Genomic DNA, 21,498 nt, shown 5'->3' with positions numbered 1-21,498 from the left:
AATTGTTGTTTCATTCCCTAACTTCTGTCTTTGTTATGCTCATGTTGAGAAATTAAAAATTAAACAAATTACATTTTGTTCAAGTGTTTTGGAAATTCCTTTCTATGTTTAAATTTCCCTGAAGGCATTTTGCCTGTTTGGAAGACATGTGCAAATTATGAAAGTTAATAGCTAATTGTAGGTACACTGGCATATTTGCTCAAGGTATTATATTTCATACAATTTAGTTTCCTTGTGCATATTCTGGGGAATGTGTGAAGGAGAAGGAAAACAATTTTTTTCTTTAAAATTTCACATACACAAAGGGATCAAGTGATGATTTTTAAATTCTTTATTGCTAAGGAATTTTTAGTTCCACAGCAAGTAGTTGAAGGAATTGGGGCCAAATTTGAGGAACGAGGTCATTTGAGACATTAAATTTATTATAAAAATACAAATATATTGTTATAAGCGAGGGTCAGAATTCAGCTGTAACTGGAGAAATTGTTGTCAATTTAATGTGATTATTCTTTCTGTGTTTAAAAAAAGTATTTGCCATAGCAACCATAATCACATAAGACAGAGCTTGCAACCTCAAGATGTGCTGCTTCACTCTTCTTTTTTTTATTTTATTTTACTTTATTTTATTTTATTTATGAGAGACAGAGAGAGAGAGAGAGGCAGAGACACAGGCAGAGGGAGAAGCAGGCTCCATGCAGGGAGCCCAGTGTGGGACTCAATGCCTGGTCTCTAGGATCACACCCTGGGCTGAAGGCGGTGCTAAACCGCTGAGCCACCCGGGCTGCCCTGCTTCACTCTTCTGTTGAAGGACCTACTATTTCTTTTTTCCTTTTTTAAAAAATAAATTGTGAGCCAGGAACATCATCTTGTCTGTCCCACACTTCTGTGAACATGCATCTCCTTGGAGACTCCACTGCACCTTGTGGGCATGTGTTTGGCATTCCTAAGTAGTTAAACATCACTAGGCAATTACAGCTGCCCCCCAAACCCATTACTTTTAAAACAAACCTGACCTATTTTTGTCCTTAGAACTTTTTAAAAATTGTCCTTAAAATTTTCTTCACATATAACAAAGATATGTTCTAAATGTTAATACTGTTTAAACAAAGGAAAACTATAAGCACATACATTTGAATAAAAAATATGTATCAGCATATCTTGTTATAAGTCATTCAAAAAGAAAAATCTAATGGAATAGTTGCCTTCTTTTATTTAAGTTGATTTATAGACTTCTGTTAACTCTCTGTGAGAATGTTTATTTCTAACTTAGGAATGGATCATTTTCCAAAATTTTGAGTGTGGAATCCAACAGGCATTTTACCATAGGTTTTTAAAAGACACTTAAAACTATGATGTATCTGAAATGCAGTGAAAATTAATCCACTGTGTAGAATAGTAGATTTCAAGTTTCAAATTGGGGTATTCCTATAGTAAAACTGAAGATTGCTGCTCCTACCACTTCCTGCATCCTCTACTTGGGAATAGAAAAGTATCAGGGACTAAATTTGGTGATATGTAACAAAATGGGATTAATTTCTTTTCTCATTTAACAAGAAATCCAGAAACAAGAGTGTCCTGCATTGATAGAGTTATTTCATGCTGTCATTAGAGATCCTTTCTGTTGATACCATTTTGAGGTCCTGCTGCTTGTCCTGCTGCTTACAGAATAACTGCTAGATCTTTAGCTATCAAGTCTGCATTCCAGGTGGGAGGAAAGAGCAAGAAGAAAAAGGGTGGAGTAGAAAATAGAGCTTTCCTAGAAAACTTCATCTTTTGTGTCATTAGCCAGAATTGTGTTACCTGGCCATCCCTCTCCTTAAGGAAGGAAGGATCTGTAGATATTAGGTAGGCAGATTTTTCCCTTGGAAACACTGGGACACTATTATTGGCTCACATGACTTGGGATAAAGCTCCTGATTAAGATAGGGTTAGAACCAGCACAGGATAATTGGGATAGAAGTATAGTTATGAAGGTTTTTATAAAAGATTTAAGTTTTCCCCCACATTTTTCTCTGTATTGGAAAAACAACTTTGGAGATTTTATTTTTCTCCTCCCCTTGTGCATGTTGGTGCTCTTAAAATGTGAGCCATATTTGAATATCCACTCTATAAATATTAGTTTCCAAGATTAACCTTGTATTTACTCAGATACAAAGATCTGAATCAAGAGTCACTGATATATCAAGAAATCCCTGACTGTTTCAGTGCAGCACCAAGACATTGGTGAAAATTTTGGGATGAAGAGTATCATTGCTCCTGGTTGAGGAGAAAACAAGGAAGGCTAGTTAGAGTCTCTGTGCTGAAGCGAGTGCTGCCTCGAAAGGAAAGGACTAAGAGCAGCGTGAGCCTGGCCTGGTTGGGGGAGCAGGGAGGAGCAGAGGTCAGGGAGTATCCTTTTCCTCAGTGGACTAGTGGTGTCATAATATTTTTTTTTCTCAAAGCACCTACATATACAAGATATATTTTTAAAAGTATGCTATCTAGAGGTTTGTTTCAATGAAACATTCTCTGTATTTGTCAAATGCAGTTAGTAATTGTGATATTCATGGATTTCTTACTTTCCCAGGAATTAGTTTCCAGTAAAATAATTTTTACTCACTCTGATTCTGGTTTTGCTATATAAACATTGATAACCTTCTCTTGCATCAAATGTCAGAGTTTTGAGATCTTTATGCATGTGACCCATCTTAAGACTCACTAGTTAAAATAAGAACTTAGGACACAAATAAATAATCCTGTTACAAAATTACTCTTAAAAGAAAAAAGAAAAGAGTATTGAGCAAAGAAAGCTTTCATTTGAGGGATTATTTTTCTCCCCCTCCATCATTTGATTTACTCAGTTATTTTATAGAAAATCTATTGAGCTACACTTGTAATATTTTATTTTTGTTCTCATAAAAGGGGCACAGGTGGAGAATAATTGGGATTAAATTCCTGGATTTATTTTGGAATAAAAGGTTGTCATAGGAACCAAATTTCAATTCAGAAGACTGAGAAAGATGTCTTGTAATGATGAGGCCCAGAGATGAATGGAGAATTCGTAAAATCTGTTGAAAATGTTAATGGAATGTATATGTCCCATCCAAATGTCAGTAACTTAGCCTTGTCAGATTAATTAACTTCCTTTTTTAATAGTAGGAGATTTTAGAGAAGAAAGTTGAATAAAATACTGTAAACACAAGATCTTTCTATTACATGTATTGATCATAAGCTATTATAACTTTTCTCCTATATTTTGTTCATTTTTAACCTACCACTGATGTCTCTTCTGACAGGGAATCTCAAGGCAACTTTGGCTGTTACCATGATACACTGTCCCTAAGGAGTTCTTTTTTCATGAATTTTGTATTTGAGATATGAGAGTGTTCTAAGTCCTTAAAGTTTACTATGAATGTTGATGTTTTATCCTAATTTTGATGGACTGCCTCAGTATCTTTTCAGGGGGTACCATTTGGGTCCCAGATGTCTTGTCACACTTATTTTCAAGCCTTCTAAAGCCTGAGCAGCTCTAATTGGAGGATGAGTGTTTAGATAAACAGTTTTTTGTTTCTGTTTTTCCACTAACACATGCATACTCTGAATATCAGATTCCTTCTGACATTACTGAGACAGATCATTCTAAGAACTGTAGTAGTCACAATAATTTCTCAAATTTATTATTGCCAATACACAGTTGCTAGTAATGCAATACTAGCAGCCTCTACTAATTCAAAAGTAATGATGTTGAAAAGCCACATACCAACCCATTAGCTCTTCCTCATGCCATTGATGTTGAACATCTGGGTGGATAATCAAAAACACTCACTGATGATCATAGTTATCTTATTAGTGAAATTATTTGGGTAAAGGATTCGGGTTTCCTGCATTAGGAAACTTACAATTTAATGAAAAGGTAAACTCAGAAATGTATATAAAAAGCATAATTCATAGGCTGAAAATAAAAAACATAAGCATTACTTCTAATAGTTATTCTTATTTGCTTACATTGTATCATAGTGACTCACTTGATCAGGGATTAAGTTCAACTGTCAAAACACTCGTGAAAAAAAATGAAAAAGGCCTCTGCGTAGGTATTAAAAAATAAGATCACTTGTAAATAAAGATCTGCAGATGTATAAAGAAAAATTTGTTTAACTTAAAAGAATAGTTATCTTAAAAACATTTAATCAACAGGATCTTGAGCTATTTGTACAACCCATGTTCATTGCAGCATTATTCACAATAGTCAACAGATGGAAGCAAGTCAGGTGTGTTCACTGCCAGATGTATGGATAAACAAAATGTAACATATAGATATAATGGAATATTGTTTAGCTTAAAAAGGAAGGGAATTTTAACACATGCTACAACATGGATGAACCTTAAGGACATTGAACTTTAGAACAGAACTTTGGCTTTAGAACTTACAGGTTTGAGGGATCCCTGGGTGGCGCAGCGGTTTGGCGCCTGCCTTTGGCCCAGGGCGCGGTCCTGGAGACCCGGGATTGAATCCCACGTCGGGCTCCCGGTGCATGGAGCCTGCTTCTCCCTCTGCCTATGTCTCTGCCTCTCTCTCTCTCTCTCTCTCTCTCTCTGTGACTATCATAAATAAATAAATAAATAAATAAATAAATAAATAAATAAACAAACAAACAAATAAATAGAACTTACAGGTTTGAGGTAACACTAACTCACCTCTGGTAGAGTGATTCAGTAGTAAGCAGCAGGAAAGTCAGAGATAGAACTTAGAAGAGAGCTTTAGAAATAAAAAATTGGTTTTCTGACTTTAAATATGGCAGAGCTTTAGAAATAGAACTTAGAAGCAAGGTCTGGGCTGAAGTGAGAGTTAGGAGTCAGATATAAATATGGCAGGCAAAGCCATGGGAGTCCAGGATGAGGTGGAATCAGCTAGAGAGACTAGAAGGAAGTCGTCTAAGACAAACCTGGGTAAGTCCTTATAACTTCTTTAGCTTAGAGTGGTGCACAATGACAATAACAATACAACTTAAATGCTTAAAACTAAACACTTAGGTTTTAAAATTTTACTTCATTTGACAAATTTCAAATATAATTGAAATGATTTTTAATAAAATTATGATAGTCTTGCCAAAATTCTTTTTTTTTTAAAGATTTTATTTATTTATCCATGAGAGACACAGAGAGAGATAGGCAGAGACATAGGCAGAGGGAGAAGTAGGCTCCCTGCAGGGAACTGGATGTGAGACTGTATCCCAGGACTCCCGGATCACACCCTGAGCCAAAGGCAGATAGATGCTCAACCACTGAGCCACCCAGGCATCCCATCTTGCCAAAATTCTTAAAGATTTCTACAATCTAAGAATATTGTGGATCTCTGCCTAATTAATCATTAGTTGAATTTTTATGTGGCCTGGATATTTTTGGTTTTTCACTATCTCGTTTTACTTTGTTCTTCATTAAATTGACAGTGTTAGCCTTGAATATGACCAGTGCAAATGTATTATATTGCTGAATTAAAAAAAAAAGTACCTCAATAAAAGCTTCTTTAAATTTAAGAATTTATACCCTCCCTGTGTTCTTTGTTTACCTAAGGAAATGCAACTTCACCACAAGTACAAAGACCATCTTTCATGGACTACTTCGATAAACAGGACTTCAAGAATAAGAGTCATGAAAACTGTAATCAGAACATGCATGAACCCTTCCCTATGTCCAAAAATGTCTTTCCTGATAACTGGAAAGTTCCTCAAGATGGAGACTTTGACTTTGTAAGTACATTTTAATTCTTCCACTTGTGTTTTATCCTTTTTCATTTTACCATCACATTGAGCAGCATAGTTTGTATGTTTGTATTAAATTTAGACTGCATATTAATATTCAACATGTAGCTATATATGTGGATATGGGAATGATAAGACCATAGTTTACTGGTAGATAGGCACTTGCAGAAAAATGTAAATAATTGCTTATATCAGAGCCTAAATGTAGAGGAAATGTCTAGGACCCTTTAAAATGACAACCATGTCAAAAAATGTTTTTAATAATGCAAATATGAGATACTTCTGACAGTTAATTCAGTTTCCAAAATAAGTGATGCAAAGCTATTTGTGACATAGACTGAGAAATTTACCTCAACTTTGAAAGTTAATTGAATTAGTTTCTACTTGATTAAGTGTTAATGCCACTTGGTTTGTCAGAAATAATAGTCCTATTGAATATCTAGTTAGCATATAAATTTCAATATAAAACTATGCCTTATTGCTTCTTTGTTATATTTTCTCTTTATTTCTTCTACTCTGCTCCTTGTTACTCATTTATTTTAAAGAATGCGTATAATACAGGTAAACTGTTTTAAAGCAACTATTTCCACATCTCAAGGGAGTAAATTCTCAAATGAGTTCTTTAATGGAGTAAAAGTTTTTATGAAGTAAATTTTTGCTATAGCATGTTTTAAATAATGTTACTTTTACGTATTGTTTTGTAAGATTTTTTCCGCATAAAATAACTACAATCCTTTATAGCTATATATATTAATAAGTACATTTATGTATGAATAAATAGAATTTTAGATATATGGATATCTTTAAATTTTTTAAGTAATATTAAGCCATTTTGCTTAATCAACAGGCCTCTAAATTTTAGTTTTGGGATTATAAATATTTTTAATGTTAAGTACTTTTCTCCTAAATATTGTGATTATTTGTATTTTTAAATAATCAGATACCAAAGTTTCAAAATCTGTCCCCAATATAGTTAGTACAAATTGCTAGCAAATATTAGCGATGGTACAAGTTTGCCTGAAAACATTAATTATAATATCTACTTAGTTTTGTTTTTTCTATTTTAAAGTTAGACATTAGTAAATAAAACCTGTATTTCTATAGTTCTGATAAGATATCATTTTAAGCTGTCTACTTTTTTAAAAATCATAAACTATTTAGAATGCTAACATTCAAGCTTTAAATTATTCATGAACATGATGAATTATGTAGAGTGTTTAGCATCAAAGAATTCTGTCTTGTCTTAGAATTCTGTCTTGTCTTAGTTGGAATAAGTCTTAGCCTCTGGGAAATAGTTTGAGATGAGCAGCAAAGTAATGAATAAGTTACCTTGGTGAAGAAATAGCAAATAAAAGGATTTAATTCTGTTTTAGTTAGTCTTTGCCACCACCTCCAAAACTTAGTGGCTTACAATAGCAACTATTTGTTCACAATTTTGTGGGTAAGCATTTTGACTAAGTTCAACTGAGTGGTTCTTCTGCTGGTCTCACCTCCAGTCTCTCAAGTGGCTGTAATTATCTGGCAGCTTGACTGGATCTAAATGATCTTTCTAAAATTCTCAGTCTTGTGTCTCTGGCAGTGGTGCCCACACTAGGCTAGGCCATATGATGCTATCAGGCAAGACTGGCATTTTTATCTGGCAGTAGCAGCCTACCAAGAGGATGGCAGCAGATGTTGTAAGGCCTCTTCAGACCTATACCTGGAACCTGCACAGTGTCCATTAATAATAGCATCAAAAAAGAATGAATACTTAGGAATAATCTTAACCAAGCAGATGAAATACTTATACACTGAAAACTACAAAACATTGCTGAAAGAAATTAAAGATACCAATACATGGAAAGATATTTCATGCTCATGGATTACAAGATTTAATATTGTTAAGGTGTCAGTGTTGTCCAAAGCAATCTACAGATTCAGTGTAATCTCTGTCAAAATCCCAGTGACATTTTTTTTTCAGAAATAGAAAAATCCATTCTAAAGTTAATGTGGGATTTCAAGGACTCAGATAGTCAATACAGTCTTGAAAAAGAGAAATGAAGTTAGAAGTCTCATACTTAACTGATTTCAAAACTTACTACAAAGCTACAGTAATGAAAACAAGAGAGACATATAGTCCAATGGAGTAGAATAGAGAGCCCAGAAATAAACTGTCCCATATATGTCAAATGATTTTTGATGAGGGTACCAAGACCATTCAATGGAGAAAGAACAGTCTTGTCAACTTAGGATGTCGAGAAAACTGAATAGTCACATGCAGAAGAGGGAGGTTGGGCCCTTACCTTACATCATGTACACAAATTAACTCAAAATAAATCAAAGATCCAAACATAGGAACTAAAACTATAAAACTTAGAAGAAAAATAGAGAATCTTTATGACATTGGATTTGGTAGTGATTTCTTGGATATAACCCCAAAAGCACAGGAAACAACAACACCAACAAAGATAAATTAAGCTGTATTAAAATGTTTGTGTACCTAGGAACACTATCAACAGAGTGAAAAAGCAATCCATGGAATAGGAAAAAGCATTTGCAAATCACATATGTGATAAAGGGATTAACATTCAGGGTATATAAAGACTCCTACAACTCAACAGTAAAAAAAAAAAAAACAAAACAACCAAGTTAAATGAGCAAAGGACTCAAATATTTTTCCAAAGAAAATACACAAGTGGCTGACAAACAAATAAAAAGACACGCTATCACTAGTCATTAGGGAAATGCAAATCAAAACCATAATAAGATACCAATTCATACTCAGCAAGATGAATATTATATAAACATATATAGAAAGAGAGAGCAAATAAGTATTGGTGAGAATATGGAGAAAGTTGAGTCCTTCCTTATGTACTACAGGGGGGAATGTAAAATGGTTCACCTGCTGTAGAAAATAAAATGGCTTTCCTCAGAAAAATTCAACATGGAATTACCACGTGATCCAGCCATTTCACTTCTGAGTATATAACCCAAAGAAGTGAAAGCAGGAACTTGAACAGAGATTTGTGCATTCATGTCCATAGCAACATTATTCATAATAGTCAAAAGGTGGAAACAAACCAAGTGTCTTTTGATGGAGGAATAGATAAACAAAATGTGCTATATACATATGATAGGATATTATTCAGCCTGAAAAGGAAGGAAATTCTGACTAACGTTCTAACATTGAAGATACTATGCTAAAATAGTCACAAAAAGACAAATACTGTGTGATTTCACTTATATAAGGTACCTGGAGTAGTCAAATTCATAGAAACAGAGAGTTGGAATGGTGGTTGCCAGGGGCTGGGAGTGAGGGAAAGTAGGGAGTTACTGTGTTTAACAGAGTTTCAGTTTTGCAAAGTGAAAGAAGTTCTGGGGATGGACAGTGGTGATGTTTGCACAACAGTATGAGTGTACCTAATGCCACTGAACTGTACACTTAAAAATGGTCAGAATGGTGAATTTTAAGGTATACATATTTCACCACACTAAAATAAATAAGGGAAGGGGAGAAGTCTCAGTGTCATTTTTACCATATTCTGTTAAGTTAAAATATGTCATAAGGCCATCCAGATTCAAGAGATTTGGAAATAGATTTTACCTCACGATGGGGAGAACAGCAGAGTCACATTGTAGAGAGCTCTGTGGAATGAAAGGATTTGTTGTAATCATCTTTGCAAACATCCTACTAGAAATTGTCATAATTAAAATGCAACAGAAATTAGAATATTGAAGTTGGAACTGGCGGCCATTTGTGATTCTGGTAAGGACCATTTCAGTTACCTTGCTTTTTAATTTTCACGCACAGCTTTCAACTGTCTCTCTTAGGCTCATTCTAGTTTTGTGAATTAGAACATTGGTTTTTCCAGTGGCCCATTCCTATAAGTAAACTTTTGGTAACCTCATCAGCTATCATAGATTTTAGAGTCTTTCTATCTGAAAATTCCAAAATTTGTTAGAAAACATTAACCAAATTTAACAAATGTCCTACTCTTTGCTTTGGATTGTGCTGGGCACTATAGGTAAATAAATTTATGAAGTTAAGTTATTTGGAATGATATGATAAATAAAGTGGAAAGGTATGTCTGGCTCAGATGGTTGAAGCCTTATATGGAAGATTTTAAAGTCTAAATTTTTTATTTCCTGGATAATAAAAAAACACGGAAGGTTTTTAAGTTGGAGAGTGACATGATGAACATATTCTATAATGTTAATTTCGATGGTAGCATGCAGGATTGATTGATAGGAAAAGACTAGAGGTGAGGGAAATAAGACATTAGAAAGGATTAAAAAACAGAAATAGCTGACTTACTAGATTAAAGAATACAATTTTGGTTAAGTGAGAACTGGATAGTAGAAGGTGAAAATTAGAGAGAGAGAAAGAGAGAGAGAGAGAGAGAATGTCCTTAGAGTAGGAAAGAGACTTCAGGAGGCATGACCAGATCCAGTTTTTGCAGAATTACTTCTTTTCTGATATATACAGGGCATACATATAGCCTTAAAAGAGAAGTGGGAGGGGGCAGGCAATGACAGAGTTACTAGAGCAGTTCTTTCTTCTCCAGCATTTCCTCATCTGTCAGCTGGAACTGCTCGACCTTCTCATCACTTTGAGGAAAGTGGAAAATATTGTCATAGCTACTGATGGGAATGTAAATGGGAATAAAAAGGAGATGAGTAAAAGAAGGATGACCAGGGGATGAACAAAGAATTGCCAAGAGTCTGGTGAGTGTGGTAAAAGACAAAGAAGAGCGTACAGAGGCTAAAGGAGTAGGAAGGCAGCACAGGCGGGACAAAGTGGAAGGGGTCGGATGGGATGCTTTGCTTACAAAGTAGGGAAATGGACTGGAAGCAAAGACAGATTTCCACTAACAACACCAGCTGGTAATGATAAGGGAAATCTGGTCTTATTCATCCCATCATACATTAGATATAGAATGTTAAAAATGTGACTCATCAAAATATAAAGTGTGCTAAGGTTTATGTGTTTATCTTCCCTCTTTATGATGTGTCTCAAGGCTACCTTCCAAAAGAACTGGACTTTTATATGATTCCTCTGTCTATTAAGCAGAAGTTGCGTAAAACAACCCAAGGTTGTTTTGACCATATTTCCAGCACATAGAAGGCTTAGCTCCTTTTGCATTGAGGAAAATAGGTTTCGGAAAGAAAAATCAAAGAGAACACTCCATTGTCTTTTGTAGTATTCAGGACAGATTCCTAAAGGACAAAACTTATTCAGAGAGGTACTTGCTAGACAGATATGCAGAGTAGGTAGGAAGCATTATTTATCTTAAAGCCTCTATGCAATGTAATTTGTATATTTTATTTAAGCATTTGTCCTTTGGATTTTCCTGTGAACTGTTGTTTCATGTTAATGTTCTGGATGTAATGAGGTGATAGTATTAATTTATGATTTAACCAATTTGGAGGTAATATAAAGAGAGGACAAAATATATTCAGGCTAATTAAACCAGTTATTTTAATTCTCCTAAAAAAAATTCTGTTTATAAAGGGTGTGCCTATGAAGGTTCCTAAAACAAATGTAAAAGGCAAATCTGTTTATTATAGCACTAGTCTGATGTTTCAGTTTTTGTTAGAATTATTTCCAAACAGCCTTAGCATCCAGATTGTTTACTGTTAAATAGAGAGCCTGTAGATCATGTTTTGCAGAAATTACAGTATCGTACTTAAATAGATATATTTTGAGTAACAAAGATCTTGGAATAAGAACAAAAACTTTAAAAACCATCTGTTAACCTACTATATTGGTTCCAATCTTTAAAAAAAGAAAAAAATTGGATTGACAATAATTACTAGTGTAAGAGGGATTAGGTAAATCAGCCATTTTTTGGTCTTTAACTCAGATTGAAATGTAAGTTAACCTTTCTTGATTGCTATGATTCTTAAATATTTATTCAACTTGTGTTGCTCTTTTAAGCTATCATCCAGAGCAACTAGAGAAAAAGTCTCAATAATAGTAGCAGAGGAGGGATCCCTGGGTGGCTCAGCGGTTTGGCGCCTGCCTTTGGCCCAGGGCGTGATCCTGGAGTCCCGGGATCGAGTCCCGCGTCAGGCTCCTGGCATGGAGCCCGCTTCTCCCTCCTCCTGTGTCTCTGCCTCTTTCTCAATCTCTGTGTCTATCATGAATAAATAAATAAATCTTAAAAAAAAAATAGTAGCAGAGGAGAAAATCCAAGTATAAATTTGCTTTAGACTTTCCTACGTGTTTTTACACTGATCCCTTAATTGGCAAGTCTGTATGGTTCCAGGGAAGCAAATAAGAAAACAAACACCTCACTGCTGCAAAACATAGAAAACAGCAAACCCAGAGAAAGTGCTCCTGGAGTCACCATGTGCATTTTAGGAATCGTCCTTTGTTCTGGAGAAATATTCTTTCTCAGGATCTTTTCACCTTCCTACAGCAGTCAGCCTTAATGCAGGGTAATCAAGTGGAGACAGTGGTGGAATACAAAATCCATGTAGACACTTGTAGCAACACCAGCCCTTTGGAAAGTCATCAGCTACCCAGGCCCTGTCAAAGGTCTGGAGGTGAAAACTGAAGCCAGCGGCATCACCAGTTTTGACCAAAGTAGTAGTCTTGTCATCTGCTTTATCTTTTCAAAGAGATGTTGGCTAGAAGTTTCCCTTGTAGTATACCCCTTAGTCAAAGAACTTCTTGTTCTCTTCAGTCCCTAGTTATGTGGACTGAGGAAACCACTTCAGTTGAATGAGGTATTTAAGCATATTGTCATCGATTAGCTTTGCATTAATTAAGTGATTATTGTCAAGTATTTCCAGATGTTTGCAAGAGTATTAACAAAGTATGAAAAGATAACTGTAGATACTGCAGATTTATTTCTTCTGGGGCAAAGAAGAAATAAACACAGACTTTCAAGTGTTTTAGTGAATAGCCCTGGATAAGAGTTTATGATTACAGGTGTACATGTGGCACTGAACTTGAGTATATGTGGCACATTGTGCTTTCACTATGCACTCCTTCCTTGTAGAGCCAACAGGAAATTAAAATTAATGAGAAGCCTGTACTTTGAAATACTTGCAGAATTCTTGACTATTACAGTCCTTTGCCAGCTCACGAAATCTGTGCTGGCAGTCCTATCCAACAGATGGTGTGGCGTGTGCAGTTATAGCATGTGATTTTCTAGGTCCATGTAGAATTTTTGTAAGATTTTGACCATCAGTATACTGAGGCATTTAAGATAGTCATAACCTTTATTTATTTGGAAGGAGGGTAGCCTTCTTGAAATATATGTGCTTTATATACAGGTAGGAATAAAATAGTAATAGTTAATCACTGGGCAAATAAACTGAATTTAATTGATTCTATAGTAGCTAAAGTCAACAAAAACTTTAATGTCTCTGAACTGCTACATTGGTTCTTCAATATAACTTAATGCATTTGGCCACCTCAGGTAAAATGGGCATTTTGCTTCCTTATTCCCAAATATGCTGTTTAAAACTTCCATAATTTCAGAAAATGTTATTTAGTGATTGTATCCGGGCAAGGTCTACTGGAACATTAAGCTAATTCTGCTTATTTAGATAATTAATACCTTAAGTTAAAACCGACTATATCATCATTTCCTTTACAAATTAAAGTGAGCAGGCCTGTACTTATTGGATTAATTAAGATAGAAAGCACAGGTGCACCATGTGGTTTCTTGTCATCATGTTGGAATTTATTAAGATGTTTAAAGCACATGGCAAAAAGAGAAATGGCTTACCAAGAAGAGTTCTAACAAGCATAAACTTTCCTCATAGTAATTTGTTCTTTTAAAAATGTCATTTACTTAGAGGATTGTGTTGAAAAATTGGCTACTTTACATTTTAAAACAAAGATACGATACTCCAAGCATATGTTATAGCTAATGCTAATGTCTGAGGAAGTTAATTGGACTATGTGGGCTTTTTGTTCATAACCCCATTTTGAATGTTTGGTCAATAAGCAGTGGGGACTGTTGGGATCATTACATCAAAAGAGATGTTAAGAACCAATCATGGCATTTAGGATCAAAGAGCAAACAATATAATTTATCACCTTTTAGTTTAAAACTGAAGCCCCATAGTGTTTACTTCTTAAAGAAACCATTAGATTTCAAATAAGTTGTTAGGACTAACTGAGGTTACGAGATATATATATATATATATATGCGTGTGTGTGTGTGTATAAATAATGTGTTAATAATAGAAGACTTGCTTTTTCCTTTGACTGTCATAAATGAAATTTCTTTAAATCTAAAATTATGTTTGTACTTTCGTACTTAATTCTGATATTCAGAATATACACGGTAGCTTAGTGGCAGAACTCTTTTTTTACATAAGTAGCTTTCATCATAATTTCCAGCATATATCTTTCACAGAAGTATACTGTTCTTTTTGGGCTTATTAGATTTGTTGGCATGGTTAAACTAATACTGACACCATTCTCTCCCTTCCTGACATTAGTTTGGTGACTTTTTCCCATAGTACTTCTCACTCATTCAAATAGAAAAATTTCATTAGGTTAGATTCATTATGTTGGAAGGCTTTCCAGTAAATTAAATTTTTTGTTTTGCTTTTAATTCAAAGCCTAGTTGTCTTGATTCAAAACCAAACTAGTTTTGGTTCATATATTTGCCTAGCAATAGCAGAAAAATCTTATTCCTATAAATATAGACAAATCTTAAGGAGATGAAAGAGGGTATCAAACTAATATATAGTAGCAGATAAAAGAATTTTGGAAAACATCTTAATTTCATTAATTTATTTTGAAGAGACATTTTTCATGGTTCTTAATAAAGGAACTATTTTTTTCTTTATGAATTAAGTAATAATGCATGTTTAATTTGATATACAGTGTATGGTATAATTAGAGCTGTTGTTAATTACTGAGGTCTTACAAAAAGGCTCAGTAACCTGGGTGGGGTTATCAAATTGTAATTTTATAGGCCTTCAGTTTAGTTTTTGACTGTCTATATTAATGTGAGAATGCAGTGAAGCTACATAATAGTCAAAGTTACAAATGTATAAATATATAAAAAGCTAATAATCAGCCTTGCTCTTTTAGTAACTGGCCAGATGAAATGTGAATTATTGTTGCTAATGGAAGAAAGATCTAAAACAGCTAATCGTTTTAGTGATTATACTCTTTGATGAAAATAAATTTTCGGGATCCCTGGGTGGCGCAGCGGTTTAGCGCCTGCCTTTGGCCCAGGGCGCGATCCTGGAGATCCGGGATCGAATCCCACGTCGGGCTTCCGGTGCATGGAGCCTGCTTCTCCCTCTGCCTATGTCTCTGCCCCTCTCTCTCTCTCTCTCTCTCTCTCTCTGTGTGTGACTATCATAAATAAATAAATTAAAAAAAAAAGAAAATAAATTTTCTGTCTTATCTCATTAAAATTTCAATGATGGTACAAAATTCCTGAAATTGCTTTACTTTTTAATTTTAAACATTTAATCATTCTTGTCTGACTCTGAACACTGAAAGCTTTCCCTTAGGTTAACCATATAAGGCACGATAGAAATAAGATACAGGAAAGTGCCACCCTTGAGTAGCAGAGATCAGTTAATTACAGCTAATATCTTTTAGCAAATTCTATTTTTCCATTTTACTTTATTATAGTATTATAGATATTGTCTTATGGAAAAAAATTCTTAATATAACTGAATTAAGGAAATTAAGTCATTGCACAACCCTTAACAGTCAGCATTTAACAGCAGCTCTTTTAGATATGGTAGAAATTCACCATTTTTGTTATTTTTTAAAGTTTTTATTTAAATTCTAGTTAATAAAAAAATAAATAAATTTTAGTTAATAAGCAGTGAAATACTAGTTTCAGGTATAAAATATAGTGATCCAGGACTTCCGTACAGTACCCATTGTTCATCACAACTAGTGCCCTCCTTAATCCCCATCACCTGTTTCACCCATCCCCCCACCACCTCCCTTCTTGTGACCATCAGTTTGTTCTCCAAGGTTAAGAGTCTATTTCTTAGTTTGCCTCTGTCTCTTTTTCCTCTTTGCCTACTTATTTTGTTTCTTAAATTCCACATGTGAGTGAAATCATATGATATTTGTCTCTCCCTTGGACTGACTTATTTTCACTTAGCATTATACTCTCCAGCTCCATCCATGTTGTTATAGATGGCAAGATTTCATTCTTTTTGATGGATGAGTAATATTCCACATCTGCTTTATCCATTTATCAGTTGATAAATACATTCTCACTAACAGATGTTGTTTCTTGTGTTGTTGATTTTAGCCATTCTGAAATGTGTGAGGTGATATCTCATTGTAGTTTTGATTTGTATTTAGTTTTTAGGTGTTAAATTTCATAAGTTCTTTATATATTATAGATATGAACTCTTTATTAGATATGTCATTTGCAAATATTTTCTCCCATTCTGTAGGTTGCCTTTTAGTTTTGTGGATGGTTTCCTTTGCTGTGCAGAAGCCTTTTATTTTGATGAAGTTCCAGTAGTTTATTTTTGCTTTTGTTTCCCTTGCCTCAGGAGACATACCTGGAAAGAAGTTGCTACAGCAATGTCAGAGAAGTTACTGTCTGTCTTCTCTTCTAAGATTTTTATGATTTCAGGTCTCATTTTAGGTATTTTATCCATTTTAAGTTTATTTTTGTGTATGGTGTAAGAAAGTGGTCCAGTTTCATTCTTTTGCATGTGGCTGTCCAGTTTTCCCAGTACCATTTGTTGAAGAGACTGTCTTTTTCTTTCCTGCAATGTCAAAGATTAATTGACGATATAGTTGTGGGTTTATTCTGGATATTCTGTTCTGTTCTATTAATCTATTTGTCTATTTTTGTGCCAGTACCATACTGTTTTGTAATATAACTTTGTAATATAACTTGAAGTCCAGAATTATGATACCACTAGCTTTGCTTTTCTTTTTCAAAGTCACTTTGGTTATTGGGTCTTGTAATTTCATAAAGATTTTAGGATTGTTCGTTCTAGCTCTGTGGAAAACACTGTATTTTGATAGAGATTGCATTAAATGTGTAGATTGCTTTGGGTAGCATAGCCATTTTAATGGGATTTATTCTTCCAATCCATGAGTATGGAATGTCTTTCTGTTTCCTTGTGTCATCTTAGGTTTCTTTCACAGGAGTATTTATAGTTTTCAGGGTATAGGTCTTTTATCTCTTTGGTTAGGTTTATTACTAAGTATCTTATTGTTTTTGGTGCAGGTGTAAATGGGATTGATTGCTTAATTTTTCTTTCTGCTATTTCATTGTTGGTGTATTGAAATGTAACAGGTTCTTTTAGATTGATTTTGTATTGTGTGACTTTACTTATTTTGTGTATCAGTTCTAGCAATTTTTTGGTGGAATCTTTCAGGTTTTTTATATATATAGTGTTATGTCATCTGCAGATAGTGAAAGTTTTACTTCTTCCTTGATAATTAGATGCCTTTTATTTCTTTTTGTTGTCTGATTGCTGTGTTTAGCCTTTCAGTATAATATTAAATAACAGTGGTAAGAGTGGATATCCCTGTCTTTTCCAGAACTTAGTCAACCTATGAGCTTCCTTCTGTATTTTATAAGCTGCTCTCATCTGCGAGAATTTCTTCCTTATTTAGAATCATTTATACTTTTTTTCTCTTGATTCCACATTAAAACTATCAAGCTTTCATTCATTTGGATACAGTCCCATTTTGCTGTAATTCCTGATACGAAGCTGCGTTAACTTTAAAACTTCAGCATCTGAGGGGATCCCTGGGTGGCGCAGCGGTTTGGCGCCTGCCTTTGGCCCAGGGCGCGATCCTGGAGACCCGGGATCGAGTCCCATATCGGGCTCCCGGTGCATGGAGCCTGCTTCTCCCTCTGCCTGTGTCTCTGCCTCTCTCTCTCTCTGTGACTATCATAAGTAAATAAATTAAAAAAAAAAAAAAAAAAAAAAACTTCAGCATCTGACATTGTTTTTCTAACTACTAGTTCTTTAAATTCAAAGTGTTATGCAGTTTGTTTGCATGTATAATTCTAGTGCTCAGAATGTTTTTTGTCCTTTTGCTTCTAGCTAATAAACTATTAATAAAAATAATATATATTGAGGGCTTGCTATGTGTTGAATGTATTTCAAAGTACTTTCTTGACAGTGACCTTTTGCAGAAGGTACTGTTATCTCCCACACACGCAACTTTTTTTTTTTTTTTAAGTTGAGGAAACTAAAGGACAAATTAGTTCAGTGGCCAAAGTCACATAGCTTCTAAGTGGCAGAGCCAAAATTTGAACCCAGGAACTATGACTCTAGAGTATAGCTCAGTACTGCTCAATAATCACAGTGTTATTAAGCCTTTGTGAAGAGGTTAGCTTAAGTCCTAAGATTAAGTCATTAATCAAAGAAAGAAGAGGATAGTTGAATCATGACAAAACCGAACTGGGTAGAAGCACAACTAAAGATCATTAGAATAAAGTAGGTATTTGGACATGGGGTGGGCAGAGTGCAGGGTTCAGAATGAGTTGGCTTTGCTAGCAAAACAGAAAGATTTCTATACACTTCAACTGGGCCAGAGAACAGGTTGTAATGGAGATAATGCCCACTGAACAGAGTAATACTGAATATGATGCAGGAATGACCTAGGTTATAAAGACCTTAACAGCAAGTTGAGACTGCTTCTAGCATGTATTTAACCTTAATCCTGTGAGCAGTGGATAGCCAGTACAGAATTGTTATCAGGAAAGTAACTCTTATCAAATTTGTTTTTTATGATTCCATACAAATTTGAATAGCCAAAGCAATCTTGAGAACAAAAAAAAGCTGGAGGTATCACAATTCTAGATTTCAAGATACACTACAAAACTGTAGTAATCAAAACAGTATGATACTAGCACAGTACATAGACACATAGATCAATGAGACAGAACAGAAAGCCCAGAAATAAACCCCTGCTTATATGGTTAATCTATGACAAAGAAGGCAAGAATATACAATGGGAAAAAGACAATCTCTTCAATAAGTGAGGCAGGGAAGGCTGGACACTCACATGCACAACAGTGAAACTGGGCCACTTTCTTATAACCATACAAAAACTCAAAACCTAAATGTGACACCCAAAGCCATAAAACTAGAAGAAATTGTTGGCAATAATTTACTTGACATTAGTTATAGAAACATTTTTCTAGATATGTTTCCCCTGGCAAGGGAAACAAAAGCAAAATTAAACAATTGGGACTACACCAAAATAAGAAGTGTTTTCATACAAAGGAAGCCATCAACAAAACAATAAGGCAGCCTACTGAAGAGGAGAAGATATTTGTAAATGATATGTCTGGTAAGGGCTTAATATCCAAAATATATAGAACTTATACAAAAGACTAAAAATACATTTGGTCAGTGGCTCTCTTTAAGATAGGGTGTACTTGTGCCCCATCTTCCTCTTTGCTATGAGCAATAGTCTTCAGGGACAGCCAAAAAGTCTCACTCAGCATTCTTTATAAGAATAAATATTATTGACTTGATAAATACATTTAAGAGCACTTCATGTTTCTATCTCTACAGAAATATTTTAGTTTTTTCCTTCATTCATCATTTATGCATTTAACATTTTTTGGTCCTTACCACATGCCAAACTCTGCATACTTATAATTTAAACAAGTTCCTGCCCTGGAGAAGCCCCTAGGTCACTGATAGGAATAGACATACAAGCACTTAATTTCATCCATAGGTAAGTTGGCCCTACCCACTAATCTGAAAAATGGTGTGGTGGAATCAGTAAGCTCAAAAATTTTTAAGGTGAAAATGTGAAATTTTAATTGAGACTAACTTATGACTCAACAATAATGTTTGACTGACATTCAGAATTCATGCATTACAGAAATTCTGTTGGCCTTGGATACATAAGACCTTGCAATCACATGGACCAGACTGATAATTCTTATAGATTATAAATATAAATATTGGTACAACTATAGATAATAAATATTTAGCTTTAAGTTTCTTTCAGAGTGATTTAAATAAGATAATAGATAATGTCTGTTTTACCTACTTTCTGATAAGGAATTTTTAGCTTCAAGGTGTCTGGGTGGCCCAGTCGGTTGGGTATCTGACTCTTAATCTCAGCTCAGGTCTTGGTCTCAGGGTCATGAGTTCAAGCCCTATGTTGGGCTCCATGCTGGGTGTGGAGCCTACTTAAAAAAAAAAAATTTTAGGTTCATGCTAATATTAAGTGGGTACTGCACATATGTGACCAATATTTGTTTATCTGTTTAGTTCTGGTTCCTGCCATCTAGAATTCTATAATAATGAGACTTCAAAAATTATATTCATTTTATATCTCCAAGATAATACCTTATAATTTGTCTGTTTACTCTATAAACATTGAGTCTGAAGGTTTAACTAAATATAAACAGAATTTTTTTATTGTGCAAAGGAGCTTAGAAAAATTCAGGCCAAACATCATCATCTCTTTATGGTTATTATTTGGATAAAAAAATCATCCATTTGAAAAGCTAAAGCTTATTTTTAAATGTGATACATACAGAGTTTTTCATCCCAGTTTCTGTTTCATAGCTAAAACATTAAAAAACACTATGATGTATATCAGTTTTGCTGTTGGTAACTTAACGCATATTCTCTAAGTTAAATGAATATACCTCTAATGTCACCTTTATTTTATAATTTAGGAAAAACTTATTTTGTATTAATACTTGAGATAAATATGAAAAAATAAAACCAACCTCTAATGGCTGGGAAAGTACTTCTAAAACATTGGAATTTTTCTACTAAGGCCTTGTGTTCTGTGTTCAGATACATAATAGATTTCCAGCAAAAAGGGGATTATATTTATGTGCCCATACATTTCTTGGATCATTGTTAGGAAGCTATTATTTAAATTCATGATAAATTCTAAAAAGAAATGATAACAGTATAAGAGAAGGCATTCAAGAAACATACCAGTTCATACTTTTACTCAATTTCATATTAATGTACTTAACAGTATATTTGGCTTCTTGTAATTAGGGTAGCTTCAGTTAGCTTTTCCTTAAGGGAAAATGTTCTAAATTTCCTAAGCATGACTATGTATTCTCTTTCTGATTCTTAGAATGGAAAGAAATTTAATTTATTTGCATCTCTAGTGAATAAAAATAATCACAGGCATTTATATACAGGTATATATCACAGGTAGCTACTTCATATTTTTAAAATTAAGTATCTTATTATATTTTAAAATTTTTACATTCATAATTATTAAGTTACTAGATATTGCATTTGAAGTGATTCAAATTCAACACATATGAATAAGCACTGATTTCACTAGTCTTTATTCATTTATTGAATAGAAATCAATTTTTTTTAATTGGTATTTCCAGACCATGGAAAAATATTAATAAGGTAGTTAATATTGAGGTTAGAACATGTAGTTCTTTATATTTTTTGAGACTTACTTGGGATTGCTTTTTTTTTTTTTTTAAGATTCTATTTGTTTATTCATGAAAGACACAGAGAGAAAGGCAGAGGCATAGGGAGGGAGAAGCACGCTCCCAACTGGGAGCCCAATGTGGGACTCAATCCCAGGATCCCAAACTGAGCCAAAGGCAGGCACTAAACAACTGAACCACCCAGGTGCCCCGGGATTATTTGTTTTAAATATTAATTAATATATAAGGTTCTACTTTTAGTTATTATTTTTAGAGTAACATATCAACAATTAAACCTCCTTTTTAGTTTTTAATGTTTATTCAGCAAAAGTTTACTGTAAGTATCCTCTCTGTGCTTTTCTTTTTCCCCTTTAAAAATTAACTCAGTCAAGGGAATCACTTGCAAAAGATCC

At 34.2% G+C, this 21,498-nt stretch overlaps 1 protein-coding gene across 8 annotated transcripts in view; it reads left to right on the top strand.

The window, feature by feature from the left end:
* STK3 (serine/threonine kinase 3) overlaps nucleotides 1-21,498 on the top strand; it is a 375,334-nt gene that overhangs the window by 297,893 nt on the left and 55,943 nt on the right. For 7 of the 8 annotated variants that reach the window (XM_049093097.1, XM_035714551.2, XM_035714552.2 and 4 more), the window contains one exon: nucleotides 5,551-5,726. In XM_049093097.1, the coding sequence (XP_048949054.1) occupies nucleotides 5,551-5,726 (176 nt within the window). Of the gene's footprint in view, nucleotides 1-5,550; nucleotides 5,727-10,282; nucleotides 10,443-21,498 lie in introns of those variants that run through there. The other variant, XM_025451101.3, reaches the window with a different exon arrangement.

Source organism: Canis lupus, chromosome 13 (assembly GCF_003254725.2).
Source record: "Canis lupus dingo isolate Sandy chromosome 13, ASM325472v2, whole genome shotgun sequence".
Lineage (NCBI taxonomy): Eukaryota > Metazoa > Chordata > Mammalia > Carnivora > Canidae > Canis > Canis lupus.
This window is presented reverse-complemented; position numbering and strand designations above follow the sequence as displayed.